At 34.5% G+C, this 19479-nt stretch overlaps 1 protein-coding gene across 4 annotated transcripts in view; it reads right to left on the bottom strand.

The window, feature by feature from the left end:
- LRP1B (LDL receptor related protein 1B) overlaps positions 1-19479 on the bottom strand; it is a 1871086-nt gene that overhangs the window by 1178439 nt on the left and 673168 nt on the right. For all 4 annotated transcript variants that reach the window (XM_053909160.1, XM_053909154.1, XM_053909157.1 and 1 more), the window contains exon 3: positions 18378-18515. In XM_053909160.1, coding sequence (XP_053765135.1) covers positions 18378-18515 — 138 coding nt within the window. The remainder of the gene's footprint in view (positions 1-18377; positions 18516-19479) is intronic.

Genomic DNA, 19479 nt, shown 5'->3' with positions numbered 1-19479 from the left:
CTCTGTGTCAAGAATAAATAAACGTTAAAAAAAAAAATTAAAAAAAAAATATAGCTACTAAAACTTCACATGTTGTTTTTTTTTATGTTCTTCTTGCAAGTTGTTGACATCAGACTGCATTCTCTTCAGACGGTTAAGTATTTTCTTTTAACAATATGGCTAAACTAATTATGATCCGAGGTAATCAATTTTCTATTATTGCAATCACCCATTAGAGACTTTAGCTCTTCCCGGCTATAAGCATTCTGAAAGAATAAAAGGATAATAAGAAAATACCCCCCCCCTTTTATGTAACAACTCATACAAAGGATCAAAGGCAAAAGCATCCCTCATACATTTTATAAAAAGTGAAAAGACTAAAATACTTTAAGGAATAACCAATCATGTGTTTGGGATATGCACAAACAATAAGGAGCCAGATTATATAGGGTTTCTCATGTCACTGGGGGCCTTTAGATTTTATTTTCAATATAATGATGGAAAATCCATGGATTAGGTTTCAAGTAAAACAGTGATATGTCCTGATATGACCTTATATAAATTTTTAAAAGGTCACCTAGTGAATCTGTTGAGAACAGAATATGATATGACAATGTTGGCATAAGGGAGAAAAAAACTGTTATAACACTTATAATAGTTTTGAGGAATGGAGAAGACCCTGGGCATGTGAGTATGAGGTATCTATCAGAGACGTAGAGAAGGCAGTTGGATGTAGATTTCTGGAGTTAGAAAAGAGTCTGCACTAGAAAAACAAATGGAAGTCATTGGCACAGAGATGATGTCAAAAGTTATGAGAATAAATGAGAGCACAAAACTGTAAATTAAGTAGAGAAGAGAAATAAAACAAGGACTGAAGTTTGCATAAAAAGATATAAAGGAATAATAAATGAGTAGAATAGAAGTAACCAGTGCGCTAAGGAGAATACCAACAGTGTCGTGGTGTCCTGAAAGATAAGTGAAAAATGTTTAATGAAGAGCAGAATATAATCAGCTATGTCAGATATTAATGATAGAGAAATTAAGAGAACAAATTGTAAACTGAATGGGTATACCATTGCAGAGGTGACCTTGACGAGGACAGTTTTAGTGGAGTGGTGCAAGAGAAAGCCTGACTGTGTAGTATGTTTATTAGAGAGTGAGAGTAGGAGAAATGGAAACAATAAATATAAGAGAAACAAAAATATAGTATAATAGATGACAGGGGAAGTGGAGTTAGGAAATTTTACTTATTTATTCATTTACATATAAATATATATATATATTTTTTTTTCAATATAGAAGATATGACTTAATGTTCAAGAAAATGATCCCGTAAAGGTGAGAAATGAATGATGTAGGAGAGAGAGAAGAAGAGCTAGATCAATGTATTTGAGTAGCCTAGAACAGATGAGACCTTGTATTGGCATCAGGTAAGACCATAGATAAGTCATTTATAGCATCAGGTCAGTAGTAAGTGTAGACATCAAAGAGTAGATATGTGTAGTGTAGTGATGGGAGTCAGTGCACATTTTTTTTTTCTGGTTCCTTCAGTTTCCTCAGCCTTCTGGGAGATAAAATCATTAATTCAAAAATGATGGGTAAGAAAGGGTTGGTCTGAGAAAAGACAAAATGTAAAATAAACTTCAAGGACAGGAAGTTAGTTTGGAAAGGATAATATGACTGGCTGATAATATTAAGGACAAAATTGAAGTTTATGGTAATGGATTGAAAGTCAACATGGTTGGTTGGTTGTTTTCAGCCAGGTTCACTTAGACAGATAAAGGAATGGAGTAGATGGAAAGTTGGATTTGATTAGGGATGTGGTTTTACCACTTGAATATGAGGTAGTAAGAGAATGGCTAAAGAAATTGAGATACAGTGTAGTGAAATGATTAAACAATAGACCATGGAATTGAAGAATAATAAAATTGGCAGTGAACATATCAAGTGTGTCTAAAACTGTGAAAATCTGGGAGTATAAATGGATATAATATTCTGGTAGTATTGGGATGGAAGTCCTAGATAGTACTTCACTATCTCATAAGAGAGAGTAAAGGTAGTGAGCCAGAAAAGATAGGTGGTTGTGGTAAAAAAGAGGGTTGACTAAAAGTGAGATAATAGAGGGTTTGCAATGGTTACCAATAGCAAATTCTAGACTCTAGAGAATGGCAACTGGTATGAGTAGCTGAGATGGTACAAAGAAATTGAGAGGCCAAGTTATTATAAATATTATCTAAAAGTACGTTGAAATTTCCAAGAATTATGACAGAAGTAGTATTGGATGAGACAGAAATACGATGATTGAAAAAGAAGGAGGAATGACTTGGGTATCATGTGTAAAAGCAATGAAGAGGAATGGATAAAATCATCTAATAGCATAAGCTATAAAGCTGAACATTTTTAGAGATGGAGGGAGAGTGCTGTTCTTGCAATAATGAGGAGGAGGGGGAGAAATTACCTGAAAGTTACCGCTTTGGGCCCAATGCTAGATTTTTTGTGAGGAAAACAGTTTTCATTTGAGAGACCTGCAGGGGACTCAGGGAAGGCCAGGAAGTTGATGAATTTTTGAGATGAGGTTCAACATGCAGGGAGTTCTATAGATAGTGGACTGTGGATTATAGAGACCACAGTGAAAGACTCAGAAAAGAAGACTCAGAAAAGAAGAAAAAATAATGATTATAGTTCTGTGGTGATGTACATAAATGGGAGGAAAGACATAATAATATATACACCTAATTAAGTAGTGATGGATTTAAGACAGAGTGAGAAGAAAGTAGTGGATTCCTAACACTTCTACTTAATTCCTAATGAGTGGGATGAAAGACACGGTGGGGGAGCTACAGAAATTCAGACCCAAAACATTGACTGGCAATATCAGCAAAAAAACAGCTCCATTTTCCCCGGCCTTGAAAAGGAGAATTTAATTCTGAAGTCAATAGGACCATTGGGTGAGTCCCAAATGAAGTTATCTGAGCCCATAAATCCTCCTTTTTAGTGAAGATATTTGAAAGTAATATGGCCAACTGCAAATGAAAGAAACCTAAAAAGTATTGGAAAACATTTCAGTGGATTTTTGTATTATTTCACACCTAAATAAACTGATTTAAAGATTTAAAAAAATAATGTGTGATTCGAAGTAAAATTCAGTGTATTCAGATCATGTTCCCTATAAGTGGTATACTTAGAATTAATCCATGGCAATATTCCTCTCAGGAACTCAAGCTTTAGATCCAACTGTGACTTCTCTAAAGGCAATACTGTATTTCTATCTGTGCTCTAACTACATTAGTTTGCAATTTTCAGCTAATGAGTTGTATCCACACATAATTAAGGGAACGTTTTGAGGATAAAAACCATCTGCAGATTTCCAGAGCCCAGCATAGTGACCTGCTTATATTGGATTTTCAGCAAATATTTATATAATAGGTAAATAAAAGATTGAAGAAATGAACCATATTTCTGAAGACTGATTGTATCAAGAACATTAACTAGCATAAATACAGAATTACAAAGAAAACATGCTTCTGAAACACTGAAGGCCAAAAAGCTACCTGAGGTAATACACTACCCATGACGCAGTCTTTGGGCATGCTTGTGAATTAAAAAAAATATTTTCATATGTCTTTCTTTTATACTCCTTTCTTTTGGAAGACATGATACTTCCTTCTCTACATCCGATTAAGTTCCTTGCAATTTAAAATGCAGTTATCGGGGCGCCTGGGTGGCTCCGTCGGTTGAACATCCGACTTCGGCTCAGGTCATGATCTCGCGGTCTGTGAGTTCGAGCCCCGCGTCGGGCTCTGTGCTGACAGCTCAGAGCCTGGAGCCTGTTTCGGATTCTGTGTCTCCCTCTCTCTCTGACCTTCCCCCGTTCATGCTCTGTCTCTCTCTGTCTCAAAAATGAATAAATGTTAAAAAAAAAAAAAAATTTAAAATGCAGTTATCTAACTACAAAAGTGATATAAGAATATTGGAGTGAAGAATTCTTTGCAGTCATACAAAATAGTTGACACTGAGTCAGTTTTGGAGATTATTCTCTATCAAACTGTTTTTTTTTTTTCTTTACCTAGTTCAGGTTCATCTACAACATGCAGACCATATAAACATTTAATGTTCATTTTATACCATTTTTCTGCCCTTTGACAATTAAATTCACTGGAATTTCATAGTCTCCAAGACAAATCCATCAGGTTTCAAATCTGTTTTAATAAGTTTGTGTAAATCAGTTTTTCCCCACAAAGCCTTCTCTCAGACATATGACACTTTGTCTTATTTGCTAAATCATCCATCCATAAATATTTCTTTTATAGCTCCTTCCATTGTAGCCTATTCTAACCATTATGATCGCAATAATGGCACCTACTCTGCCCTATATTACTAAATTAGATTTCCACAGATGTACTATTAAAATAATAATTTATTTATAACTACCTAAAGCGGAGCGTTTATTTGATCTTTAAACACATTAGTTCAAATATAGCTTCATACCTAATCTTAGTTCATATATATTCTCCTCCCATTACACAATAAGAGCAGGGGGAAACACTCCATTGTTCCCTTCAATTTTTCAAGTAAAACTGGCTTTAACATATCAAACAAATTTAAGTTTTTGTTCTGTGCCTTGTTTACTGGTGACCAGTTTTCCAAAGCCAAGTATATATAAATACATCTGCATGTATTTTATATATTTATCTCTATATAAATATATATATATGTATTTTCATATCATTTGTTCAATTGAAAAATAAGCAAACATAATTCAAAAAATTATGTTTTAGTGACCATTACAATCATAAAATATGACCCTAAACATCCACAGCAATTTGTGCCTATGATGCAACTATATATTGTAATTTCTTTCTAAAGACTTAGGAAACTTGTCTGACAAAATTTTCCAGTGTTAATTTAGACTGGAATAGAGGTAAATAACAAGCTGTACTGACAAGATAGTGAGTGAACAACCTTTCCATGACCTCATGAAGGTAATTGGGCGATCCTTTAATATTCTACATTAGTAAACTTACACTGAAAACCTTTGGGCATTTCTTGTTTATATTAATATTGGTCCTTTGTAGATATGTAGTACCTTGGTTGCATGCAGTAAAACATCAAAAAAGTTGCGCCACTCAAGTCACTGAACTAAGTGCTAATTGCCTCTTCAAAAGAATTATTATATATTCCAGGGGTACCTGAATAGCAAAAAATCATTATAATTTAGTATATTAGAAATATTTATATTTGCTCCGGGAAATATTTCTCACAGAAACTGTTACACATCCAAAATAAAAATAAAATGTCACTTGAAAATAGAAAAAGCTATTGAAGAAAAAAAGGGAAATATACATTGGCGAACTAAATCAACTTTAGGAGAAAAACCCAACAATAGAAAAAAAAAAAAAAACTTTAGATTTCAACACAGATAGTTAGCCAAGAAACAAATAAAAACAGTCTTTGACAATAATAAAGGATGTCTCTGTACCTGGATTTTTTTAAAGAGAGCAATTTCTTTCTTTCATAGTAATCATTTCCATTTGAGCAAGGAGTATAATAATACAACAGCAATTTAAAAATCCAATCTATGGTTTTATATGTGTGCCTCAAGTTATTTTTTCTTCTGATTTTAGGTGCCCTAGAATCCAGTACAACATATAAACTAGAAATACAGTAATTCCAGTTTGTCAGATATTGCTGACTGCAATTCTCTAACATTTGTTTCAACCCCAGATTCGTAAAAGACATGAACCGTTAATACCAGAGTAGCCACACTGTCCTGGCTAGCTAACCCACGCAGATTTTCCTGACACAGAGTGGCTAGATGGAAGAGGCTTTTAGTTTCATTCCAAGAAGTTCTTTACCTCCTCACTTTCCCATTCAAAAGGAAAGCACACCACCACACTGATGTGGATTTACCCATTTTTATAATGAAGAGGAAAGGCTTTGTGAGCTATATGCAAAAGGAATTTGGTACAATCACCAAGATTTTCCATTCTGACTTTGATCCCTCTCAGTATGTAGAATTCTTCATCTTGTTCTTCTTTCAGCAGTCAGAAATTTAATTTTAGAACTGTAATGGTATCAAGTGATACTATACTATATTCATACTCCATTTCTCTTCTATTCTCTTCTCCTTCCTCTCTCTCTCTCTCTATACACACACACACACACACACACACACACACACACACACATACATTTTATATATATAAAACTATCCAATATGTTGTTTTTACTGTGAGATTTTATTACAATATGCTTCAGTGCCTGCATCGTGCCTACTTACTTTCTAGGACCATGTGGTAAAAGTTGCTTTCTTAATTTGGATCTCACAGATATGAATTTATTTGGGTATAAAAAATGGCAGAAGTAATCACCTAATGGGATTTGGAATCGAAGAAAAAGAAAGAAAGAAAGAAAGAAAGAAAGAAAGAAAGAAAGAAAGAAAGAAAAGACGGACAGACATGTTGGTGGGGGAGGAGGGAGGGAAGGAAGGAAGTTAAAGGATCCTTCAAAATAAAATAGAAACCAATAGCAATAAAATATTTGGGACATATTTATTTGGTTGGAAACAATTGACAGGGGAACAAAACAAAACAAAACAAAAAAGACAGGAAATTTACCATTGGAGAGGGAATAAGATAAAATAACAACATGATTTGGCAATCTCAAAATATTAAATAAAACAACATTTATACATGATGACAAACCACATAGTAAAAATAAATTATTGGGGCGCCTGGGTGGCTCAGTCGGTTAAGCGTCCGACTTCGGCTCATGTCATGATCTCATGGTTCGTGAGTTCCAGCCCTGCATTGAGCTCTGTGCTGACAGCTCAGACTCTGGAGCCTGCTTCGGATTCTGTGTCTCCCTCTCTCTCTCTGTCCCTGCCCTGCAAACACTCTGTCTCTGTCTCTCAAAAAGTGAATAAACGTTAAAAAAAAAAAAAAAAAAAAGGATGAAATAGGATTGGCTGACCACAGAAGTGAAATAATAGTAAAGCTTTTGAAATACTGATAAGTTTTTCAAGAATCTCAGGTGTAAGCCCAAATTTGAAGGAATAAAAGTGTAAAGTAAATGCTGAAAAAGTATGAGATATGACAAGAGTGAAGGTAGCAATAGGAGAAGGAAGGAAATGGGAAGAAATGGGAAGCAAAAAACAAACATAGGAAGGAGAACAGAAGATAGAGGATCTTTCTCTTGTAAACCAAATTTATCTGGGGTTTTCTCAGGCAGCAGCCAGCACTTACTGGCTCCCTAGGAACTATGCTGTATGGACATCATGCCTAGAATTTTGGGAACTCTGCTACAGCACAACCTGACCTTTCTCTTACATTTCCCAAGGTGTACTGAATATTTTTATTAATTTATACAATTTTATACCTGGAGGGAGCCTTAGTAATATGGTCTGAACATCTCATTCCACTGTTTTTCAAAACTACAAAGCCAGTCAATGACCAGCTCTCTGTCCTTTAGAATCTTCCCATAAAATTTCATCAAACGTAATGCAACTGTAACACCTACCTGGTGAGGAGTAAACTATCTGATTGCTCTATTAAAGCACATATAGCATAAACTTCTAGTTGCTACCATATATCCATTATCCTTTTCTTCCAAGTCTGATTTTACTAAGGCAGTGTTTGTACAACTGAAAAACTGCATCTCTCAGCCTTTCATCCAAATAAGGGTGGTTGTGTGTTAAAATTCTGGCCAATGGCACAAAGATAGAAATTAGGGTCTTAGACTTCTGTAAAGTCCCTTGTGAAGGGGTTTGTCTTGCTTGGTAGGGATATTTTATCCTTCTTCCCTTTTCCTGGAACACAGATGTGATATTTAGAGTTTCAGTGGCCATCTATGGCCATTAGCCTACCTTGAGGGTGGAAGGCAAGTGAGAAGGGTGGTGGAACAGAAATACAAGAACCTAGAACACACATCATGAGATCACCGCACCTGCCATGGAACATCTATTTCCCTATCTCTGGACATTTTTTTCATGAGAGAAAACTTAACTTCTATCTTTTTTTTCAGCCTTTTAAAGATCTCTATTATTCATAGCCAAAGACAATTCCTAACTGATGCAACATTAGTGAACAAGGCAATGTTAAGGTGTAAGAAAACATGTAAAGAAGAATCATAGGAGTTAGAAGCTCTGACAGTCAATTATAGTGAATACTAGTCACTTAAACTGTATCTCTGTTAGCTGGTAGGAGCAGAGTATAAGTATAGACGTTGAAAATTTGAAGCTATCTGGAGAGGTGCAGGAAAAACATGATTAACCTACAGAAAAATGTTGAGAGAAAAGACTAAAAATTGAGAAGGCAGGGAGAATTTTATAACACGATATGCAAGCATTGCTCAGAGTACAAATTGCTAAGCATTGACTGTGTTACTAAAAATGGCTGTTAGAATTTCTCTCCCTGGAGGCCTTCCAAATTGGGTAGATAGCAATCTGCCTAGGCAAGTTTGGGTTCAGTCCAGCCTAAAGGCAGATGGATGGACTGGATGACCTCTGAAAATCCCTTCTGGACCTATTATCCTACAGTTCTGTTTCATACTGAGAGAAAGTTATTGCTGCCTCTCTATTTGTAGTTATAGTCATACAGGAGACCTTTGCTTCCCTCTGCATATTGCAGATATCTCTAGTAAATAAGGAGAAACAAAATGTAAAGAAGCAAATCACTTTAAGCAAAGTGCAGGAGTGAATCTTCCTGACAAAGAACACATTGTTTGTTTGAGGCCAGTAATTCTGGCATAGTGTGTAGTATAATTTACCCTATGAGTTACTCTACATGAGCCCCATGCACTTTCCCACTTAATCACTGTTTCCTGTGCCTTTGTCTGCCCTGCCCAGTTGACTCAGTCCTTGCAGTGAAGTGACCGAGGTAGAAGTTAAATGCAAACTTCTTTAGGTGTTTCCAATCTATTAGGGGTAGAAGATGCATACATAGAAAGAAAAAGGATGAATTACACCAAGGCACATTTGCAACGAAAAATTCACCTCAGAAGATAATTAATACTGTGTTAGGCAAAATGCCTAGGCTTTGACCCTCTAAACATGCTTCTCCCAGTTCTGCATACTTTGTTTTGCATAATGAGTTTAAATGGGTAGGGTAAAAACCTGACTTACTGAAAAGGAATTGTAACTCATTTTTAAGTACGACATAGCACTCATAGTGAGAACTTGACTGAAAGCATCGCCTAATCCTGATTTTGAAAAGAAGAGAAATGAACCAAAATACAGGTGAACAGCATGATAGTATGTATGCTTAAATTCCCTGAAATTAACCATTCAGCTAGATATCCGGTAGACATAGGCTAGGAAAATCTAATAGAATACTTAGACACAAAGATTTGTCTATATTCATTTAGATATCATAAATTGCATATTTTTTACATAATAAACACTTAGATATCCCATATAAATGGAAGAGCAATTTATACCTTTTAATATTTTCCCCAAACATCTTTGAAAATTCTTAATATTTAATTGACTTCATTAAAAATTACACAATTCAGTTTCTTAGTGCTTCTACTGAGAATATTGGATAGTTTCCTGAGACATTTATTGAGCTGCATAGATTTTTCTCTTGGCACTCTTAGTTTTGAACCTGTAGACTGAATGAGAACATGCCACACATTTCTGCTAATGGAACTCAAAAGTGCTCTTTGGGTTTGCCCTTCCCATTCTCCTTTTTATCTGATGCTCAAGCACTGGCTCATGGTCACAGTGACCTAATTCAGAAGATGCTCTGAGAGCACAGTGATCTCACTTTGGTTGGCATCCTATGGTTTCCACAACCACAGTGGGTTTTCTGGACTGGTTCTACAATCCTATTTAGCATACAGCGTTCAATTGTCGGTTCCGTGCTTTCTCTAAGTCACAAACCTAATGCAGAACTAGAATGCAAATTGTCATCTAATAGAAATAAATCTAGGTTGTGTGTTTTTCCTCAAAAATTAATCTTTAATGTGTTTCTTGTGTCTAAACAAAAATATGCAAGTATATGTAGAAAGCTTTGAAAAACTTCAAATATACATACACATTTCTCTGTCTCCACATTTGTTTTTCAGAACAAATCAGTGCTTGATTTGATTGTGAAGGCATTGATTATGGAAAGTTCAGAAGTCACCAGTCTGACAGCTATCTTGTTTTTCTAAATAGTATTTAATATATTGATATATACAGTTATGATGATATTAATACACATGTGATTCAATGGAATATCACTGTATAAGTGATAACAGTGGATCAGAGAAAAAGCAGTAGAAACAGATTTTTTTGCAATTTTGGACAGACTAGAAATTCAGAACTAGAAACATTGGCTGTTGGGTTTTGCCTTCAAAATTTAAACAGTCTCTATTGAATGATTTTGAGAAGTCTCATTTTTCCTTCTAGATTCCATTATGGTTGATTCCTAAAGTTTTACTTTAACTTCCGACTGTAACAAATGCAAATCTACTTCAAGGGGTTAAAATGAACTTCTCCATTTCCTTTCTACATCCCTCATCAAATCAAAGCACTAATTTTTCTCAAGGGATGAAGCTAATAGTCAGATCGGGACATACAATTCTGCAAGCTTGTTACATAGTTTTTCAGCCTGTTGTTCACTCAGCACATTTTTTTTCCCTACTCAACCAATTAATAAAACTGACAGGGAACATATAGTTAGCTCAAAGTGTTTTTCAGTTGATATTCTACAAGCCATCTTGTGGCTTTAAGAATGGGTCAGAAAGGATGCGGAAGCATAACGATTTTGTGCATTTCTCTGAGTTGGTATGTTAAGGCTCAGTAATCAAAATTGGAGAATGAGAACTTAAGGTCCCAGTGTTGAAACTCTGCTCTCACACTGGTTTTCTGTGTGACTCCTGGGGATGTCAGTCAACCTCAGCTACCTGCTTTAATTCCTTATTTTTAAAGTATAAAGCTGCTTGTGTCAAAAACTAAAAAGTGAATTATGGGAGATTGGCCTCCCCTTTGAGGTTTAGTGGAGAGCTGAGTGACCGTTTGTTATATACTTTTGAATAATACTGAAACAGTCTTATATGTCCCACAGTTAAGATACAAGAGGGCAAAACTTAGATATAAACTAAGTTGGTAGTTTCGTAGCTTGCTAAAGATAGGATTCTGGTTGCTTAAAATAGTAAACACATGTTCCAAATTCCTAACTTTCATCTGAAAAGGAGTTCACTTCATATGGTTCCCCTGTCATTTATTTTGCCTTTTAGTTACATGAAGGTGATACATTAAAGAGTAACACTTAACATGCCTTGTTTTGGGAGCTGATCAATGTAACAGATATGACCCTTTAGCTCAAAGTTTTATGATTGTAATAATGTACATATTAACCTTCTAAGAATAAATCACAGAACCTGCTACATATATGCAACAGTTCTAATCTTCTTATGCTTAATAGTAAAATATCATACAACACCTGTATAATACTGAGAATACATCCTAGAATCATTTTCCACTCTCTTCCTCTCTATAGTTTTATTCAATGCATTTTAAGTAGGTCATACTGTATCCTTATTCTAATGTAACCCCTCCAGGTCTAACACCAAGAACTTTTTCTTTTAAAGCTTCAAATGCATCCCTCACCACTCAGAACCCTCTGCATGAAACTTATCAAAAAACTTTAGAGTTCTCTGGAGTGTACAATGTTTTCTTATGCACTTGTGTCACTTTACATATAGTTCTTGACTTTTGAAGTGTTCTTCCTTCCCTCATTTGCCTATCAAACTCCTAGAGTGAGATGCAGGTCAACCATCAGCTATCTCAGGGGAATTTTCTTGCATCACCTCAAGTAGAATTAGATGCTCTTTGTTTTATTCTTCCTTATCAATTTTTACATACCTCCATTACGACATGTGAATTCCACGAAGGCAGAAAATAGGATTTTCTATATCTTCAGTGCTTAGGTAAGTGTTTAGAATGATGTCTGTGCTCAAGAAAAGTTTACTGAAGTGAATTAATGAATTGAATATAGGGAAAACCTTACTGTGCTTATTTTGGCACTTTTAAAAAGTTCATTTTGGCCTCATACTCATTATTATTTCTTACAAACTATTCTTCGTTTTCCATCATATCAGGGAGAGAACTGTGAGGGAGAGATCCAGATAGATGAGTCCCAGTGTCCATGAATATTCATATAAATTAACAATCCCAAAATTGGTAGAATTATTAACAAGTCTCTTCTGTTGGGGAGTGATTACTGGTGGTAGAGTTGGTAAAGGTGAGTTCTCTGGCTTTTTTTTGTGGTTTTTCACAGCCCTTCTATGTAAGGGGTTGGCATGTCTCAGTAACAGGCATAACAGGAGTTGTTTCCAACTAAGTAGTAAATCTCTATACCAAAGCAATTGCTACTTCTTCTCCTACAGATGTTAGGCTAACAAACAGAATAAATAATCTAGTAGAGTGTATGTTGCGGATATGTGGTTTTGACTTGCATCTATTTAAAACCAAAATCAACTGGAAATAGAGTATAATTCAGCAGCAATTAAAAGTCCATAATGTGCCAGGATTCTTGCCACAAAAAAAGACTATAGAAGAAAATTTGGATGGTAAGTTAGTTTTAAACCACCATCTATCAAGAAGAAAGATATAGATTGAGATGATGTTTTAATAAAGAATATCTTTAAGACAGATCCTTCAATGTTCGATCATTTTTAAGCTATTAGTATGCTTATCTGACATTTTTAATTTTGCAAAATCTTGTTTGCAGTTATTCTTAAAAATAGGTCTGTTTGAGGCCAGAGAACACGAATTAATAGAATATTAACACTAATCAAAGATGTAAATCCACTACAAAAAGATTCACTTCGAGCAAACAGTAAACTACTTTAGATTATCCTTCCACATTCTGAGCTATGATACAGAGCCAAATTAATCATATTTTTCCCACAGGTAGTCATTCAGCTAGTTAGCTGTCGGTAGAAGTCGACATATTCAAACAACCAGTAGAAATTTGGACTCCAAGTCTCTTGAGCAGGATTAGTTAAGCAGTCACTTCGAATAAATCAGTGTTAAGAAGTTAGATATCTGTACAACAATCTATTTCTAATTAAACAGAATTTATAAAACTAAGACTGAAAATGAATATACATTTTTATATATATATATATATATATATATATATAATACACACACATATATACACATACATATATTTAGAATTGTCTTCAAGTATACCATCCTAATTTTCATACAGATGTCATTTGTCAATACAGACAATATCTATAATGGCTTTACAAAAGGATGATACACTTGTAGAAGTCCTACACTTGCTAAGAATTATTGCTGTTTCTAAAACACATTAATTTGGCCCTGAAATCAACCAGTGGTAAGGGTCATAGCCTTTCACTAAACTAACTCAATTACTGAAACTAATTGCTTAGAAAATGCTTACACTTGAAAAAGATTTGAGACTACCTGATCACCTTAGCACAACTCAAGACAAAGAAAAGAATACAGCAGGATCTACTTTTAAGTTGCACAAACTTTCACAATCAAAAGTGGTCTGAGCACACAAACCCTGTTCCTCCTGGGTAATTACCGCTGTTTGTTTTCTAGCTCTCAGCCCATCAATGTTTCAAGTGAGTTGAAAACACACTGGTGAAGTTTCCCTCCATGTGCCTTAAGCTTTATGTTGCTGACAGATGTACTTCCTCTAACATTGCTTGCAATTGTACCTGTCCTCTGTACCTTTGCTTTTAGATTCTGCATGCTGAAATTCCCTTCTCTAGTGTGATAGGCCCATTTAATTTAGAAAAGAGATTGGAAATATTTTTCAGTAGGAACTTTTAAAATGGGAATAGGTAAGATTCACTGACACAATAAAGTGTAAGTAAAAACAACAATGAAGTGCTCCAAATTTATTTGTCTTCTTCCTCAGCTTCAGCAACCTGTTTCTTTCCTTCCTTCTGGGTACAGGTTAATCCTGTGCCCATCTGAAACCAGTGTTGTAATGACTAACAAAACATCACCCAAGATAAAACATTTCTTTTCTTGAAGAATGAAAAATATAATCCTGAACATTTGAGCTAAGAATTCTTAACATTTTCAACTAAATTTATTACACTTAATTTTGTCAAATCTATTAATGACACCTAATTAATTGATCTGGATTAATTTCTGAATAATTAGAATATATGAGATTTAACTGTTATGGATTACTAATTTTCCTGTGGTGACTCATTACAGATAATAAGATTTTCAATTTACCTCAGTCCATTTTGAGAAGGCTAATTTGTAAATTACTTTCAGGGTTTTTAAGTACTTTCTCCTAAGATTTTTAAGAATAGTAATATAAAAGAAAAAGCTGTGTAAATTTTTAAATATAAAGTAGTATTAGTATCCAAAAGGTGTTCGAATAAATACATTAGAATTATGGAATCCAAAATAAATACATTAGAATAGATTGTGGGTGGATGGAGAAAATTATAATTCCACATATTAAGAAAATTCTATTCTAACTGGCAAGTAAAAAAAATGGAATGTTAAGAATTCTGAATATGCATTATTTAAGGAGTTGGGCGATATACAAGAGAATCTTATTCTTCCTTAAGCTTCATATCAAATACACTAAGTGAATATATTATACATTCAGAATTATGTAGGAACAGGTTCAGAATAGAAGAGAGAAATAAAAAAAGAACAGTATGTGTTTATGTGTGCATATTTGTATGTTTGGGTGGTGAGCTCTTCAGATGTCAGCGGGTTCCATTCCCTAATCAGTTTTAGTAAACTCCTCGCACACTTTATCTTCTCAAATTTAAAAGGACATTGGGATGTTTGCTGGAATACAATCACATAGATTACATAATCACGTTTTATTGAGACACAGAAGACAGAATCTCTTTTTACAGGAACAGGAAGAGTTCCCATATTCTTTTAATCGTGTAAAAGCAGATAGTGCCACAGAAACCGTTGTTCCCTTGTACGTTGAAATGTTTGGTCATTTTGCACTGCAAATGCACTCTAACCAGGACTGTGAATAAAAAGAGGGCCTCTCCTGTGCATGGCTACTTGAAATGTTAACATAATTACCTTAAGATTGTCAAATTTTAAAATAGCGTTTTGATATAGTTCAGTCAATCTGATATCTATTAGTTGAATTTGTTCCCTTCTGTGCATGGTTTTGGGATTTTTGTGGAAGTATCCTGTACTGAGAAAGCTTATACTGTATAGAATGTGTTTTTATTGCTCATGCAATTTAGATATAGTGATATTGTTACCAATATGAAATACTATGTAGGAAGAGATGAAATTCTCTAAAATTCGATGTGGTGATTTTGAGCACTCTCATTGTAAAAGTTTTACAAGTACATTCCTGTATATAAATACACCCATATAAAAAATCCATATTTCTTTCTTCAAATGAAGCTAAATTATGGAGATTAAAATACCAGTGTTATAGAAAATCATTAGTAATAGATATCTTTTCATTACCCTCACCAGGAAGAAATTGATTTTTTTCTAGGAAACATTCAGAAAACAACTCGGTTGATACAAAAACATTTCCAAGACCAGAATATCACCTCCAAATTGTTAAACTTTTCCCCTTACTAATTTTCATAAGGGATACAAATATACCACCAAGTGTGTTTTGGATCCTTTATTAGACAAAAAAAGACATAGCCATCTTTGATTCATGTCTTTGGCTTCATGTATAAATACTTAATTTAGAGTATGTGCTTAGAACGCAACAAAAAGAGAAATGGAATTAGAGGGAGAAAGTGATTTAGCCAAAACTGTTCTGCAAAAGAAAAGCATCTCTAAAAATCAATGCCATGTTTGAATTAATCTGGTTTCTTCTTTATTATGTGTCTATAGATGAGAAAGTTCTTCAGAAACCTGACAGTCTGATGCCTAATTAACTCATCAGAAAACAATTTTTCATTGGTTGCGACTTAAAATTAGGAGAAAGGTTGAAGATACACCCTTTAGTAAGGTAAATAGCAAGCATAAATCCACTTAACACTTCTTGTTATTTCTAAGTCCAACTCATGTCACAACAAATTACTTAGGCATTATAAAACACTTTTTTCTGGTGAAATCCAGAAATATTTAAAAGGCCAAAATTGTACAATCAGCCTCCTACTGACAAAATGAAAAAAAATATATTACTAATGACAAAGATGTGAAAGTTGGAACTGTTAGAGACCTGTATTAGAACAGAAACAAGACTGAAACATAAACAGTTATATACTCTAAATGTCTCTCAGTCTAAAGTATACATTCAGCTTTTTCAAAGATCAGAATAAATTTAATACTGTTTTTATTCCAATACTTTGTATTTACTTGAATCCCCTGTTTTACTATTAACATATTCCTTATAAAGTTGTGCTTTGGAGCACAATTCTAAATTTTATTAGAAAATTCAGAAATATTTTCATGTGATTCACAGCACTGAGATATGTTTGAGATATTCCAATTTGTATAACCACTTCTGTGAAAGGATCTGGCAATGTGTTGATTTCACTCTTTTAGAAGCTTAGTCACACATGCCTATCTGAAAGGTTTTTTTTTTTTTTTTTTCATGTAATAGGAAGCCTGAATTACAACTGAAGTGGATAGAATTAGGCTATAGAAAATATAATTAATTTCTGAAAAGAAAATTAAACTCTTTAACTCCTATCATTTTATAATTCCATACCTTACTTTTCCTGCTAGTATCATTCTTTTTAATATCCAATTATAAAAAAATAATACATGTCACAAAGCCTTTAAATTAAAAAAGTTTCTTCTTAATTACTGTTACACATGTGTTCATAACTAAAACTAACAATCTTCTGGTTCTTTCTATGACCCTGTCAGAATTCAGGCTAGGAAATGAAACTCAGCCAAAGAAGGAAGACCTTTAACTTCTTAATATGAATCTGTCCACAGAGCCAGAGCAATTCCCCTTTTGAATGATGGAAAGACCTAGTGACTCAGTTCATCTATGGTCTCTCAACATTCTCACCAATGTTAGAACTGGTCCTTAAAAAAGGACTACCTTTCTAAGATTTACTCTTTTTTCCAGTGTATCTCTCTATCTCTGGTATTAAATCCAGTTCCTTCATTCAGTCCAGCAGTAGGAGACTGGAAACCAGTCTTCAAACAAGTTTTGTTTGGCCTGTACATTGCTGACTACACAATGTTTTAAAAAGCAGTAGCTGACTTTGAACAATTTGCTCACATATAGTTATAGAGTGCCTCCTGCAAAACTGGGACTTTTCATGACCTAGATCGTTTTTGCACATGGCAATAATTAGTTTGTGTGACTCTGGTCAGAGATCAGACATGCATCTCCAGATTTCTATATCTCCTTCTATGCCTTATTGTCTTACTGACCTCTACACGAAGGACAAGTTACTTACCCTTTGGCATCTTAGCTTCAATACATATCCTTTTTGTTAGCTCAGCTAGTAGAAATCTGAGAGATGTCTGATTCAGTGGTTTCTTTCCTGGCTTCACCTTGGACCCAAATTTACTTGACTGATACCTCAATTCTGTTTCCAGATTTGGGTCCTTACCTTAATCCTCAAGTTTTTCTTTTTCTTTTTTTTTTTTTTTTTTTTTCACACTTCATTTCCCCTACCAGTTTTATGAGAATGTGCCAGTTCTGATTAACTTTTTGTTAACTTTGAGATCTTAATTATTTCTTCATCCCATCATTAATATAGAAGTAAAACTATGACTGCTCTAGAACATAGATATTGATTTTTTTTAAAAAGAAAGAATAGGGGCGCCTGGGTGGCTCAATTGGTTAAGTGTCTGACTTCAGCTCAGGTCATGATCTCATGGTTTGTGAGTTTGAGCCCCTCTTCGGGCTCTGTGCTGACAGCTCAGAGCCTGGAGCCTGATTTGGATTCTGTGTCTCCTTCTCTCTCTGCCCCTCCCCGACTTGTGCTCTGTCTCTGTCTCTCAAAAACAAATAAATGTAAAAAAAATTTTTTTAAGAAAAAAAAAGAATATTACAAGAAAGTGTGTATAACTTCATGGAGGTAATATTAAGGAAAAATTCCCATAAACACATCATACTGAAGTATTTGGTTATAGAAGTTTTACTTGAAATACTCTTTGTTTAAGCAAATGTTCAAAGAAATAAGCTTATGACACTGTGTGACAAAGACTTCTTATTTGTCTTTTGCTCAAAAATACTGTTTCCTATGAAATCTGTAATTGTTTCAGAGTCCAACTTCAAAGCCCAAATGTATTTCTTCTTCTAATGGCATTTTTAAATAAAGCACAACAGTTGCAGGGTAGAAATGCATATTGTGTCTGGCAATATAATTCTTCCTTTCTCAATAACTGATACAGTTATGGGTGAAAGGAAAGGCAGGCATAGGTTCTCTTTTGACTTTCATTAAACTATGAAAAATTGAATATTGTGGTTGCATCATTCCACAGACGGACTCACCCTGACAGTGCAGCCCTTCATCATACCCATCTGAGCAGTCCAAGACACCATTGCATAGTCGGGATAAATGAATGCATTTGTTGGCACCAAGGCAAGCGATGTGATTCAAGGGGCACTTGATATCTACTTCTTCGGGACCTGAAAAAAAGGCAAAATTGGGTTAGCTTGGCGCTCAATACTAAAACTATTAAGCACAAGAAATTATTTACTTGGGGGCGCCTGGGTGGCTCAGTCACTTAAATGATCCACTCTTGGTTTGGGCTCATGGTTCGTGGTTTCGAATCCCTCATCCAGCTCTGCGCTGACAGCATAGAGCCTGCTTGGTACCCTCTCTCCCCTCTTTCTCTGACCTTCCCGTGCTCATGCCCTCTCTCTCAAAAATAAACATTGAAAATGAAATCATTACCCTTAATTTACAAAACTATAGTAAATACTAAGAGAAGGCAGCTCTGACTCTGAGACACCAACATCAGAACATGTGATTAAACACCTAATTCTTCAAATTGCATAGGATAGAAAATTACTTTTAATAATGCATTGAAGACACAGATTTTCTTTTCAACCTTAAAGTGGCATAGATTTAAAGTCTGAGAGTTTGTTTGAGTCACTGATCTATCTCTTATCTTGAGATTAAGTGGCCAAAGTACTTAAACCCTGTAAGTCTCAATTTCCTCAACTATGAAATATGGACAATGGCAACTCCTTGGCAGAGCTCTTGTTATAATCAAATCAGGTAACATGAACAAAAATATTTTAGTGGAATTTAATAAAGTTGTGTCAATCCAAAAAAATACTTCATTTTAATCTGTTCTCTATGAAGAACCACTAGTTATGTGCTTATTTATATATGGGTTCTTTTGTTTAAAAAATATTTACTGAGCAGTTATAATACAGTAGAATTTACTAAGGAGTGGAAAGGCTATCATAAACAGTTTACTCATTGATTTCCCCTACTGATGATAAGAGTACATTATATGATCACCCTTTGTGTTTTTAACACACTTGGGTAGGAATGTCAAGCCTTTTTGAAGCTCACTAATTCCAAATTATCATCAAACATCCAAATAGCACACTGCTATATCTAAATTTCAGGTTGCTAATT

Source organism: Panthera pardus, unplaced genomic scaffold (assembly GCF_024362965.1).
Source record: "Panthera pardus isolate Hobbes unplaced genomic scaffold, ASM2436296v1 HiC_scaffold_10, whole genome shotgun sequence".
Classification (NCBI taxonomy): domain Eukaryota; kingdom Metazoa; phylum Chordata; class Mammalia; order Carnivora; family Felidae; genus Panthera; species Panthera pardus.
The sequence above is the reverse complement of the archived record's forward strand: the minus strand, read 5'-3'. Positions and strand labels throughout refer to the sequence as shown.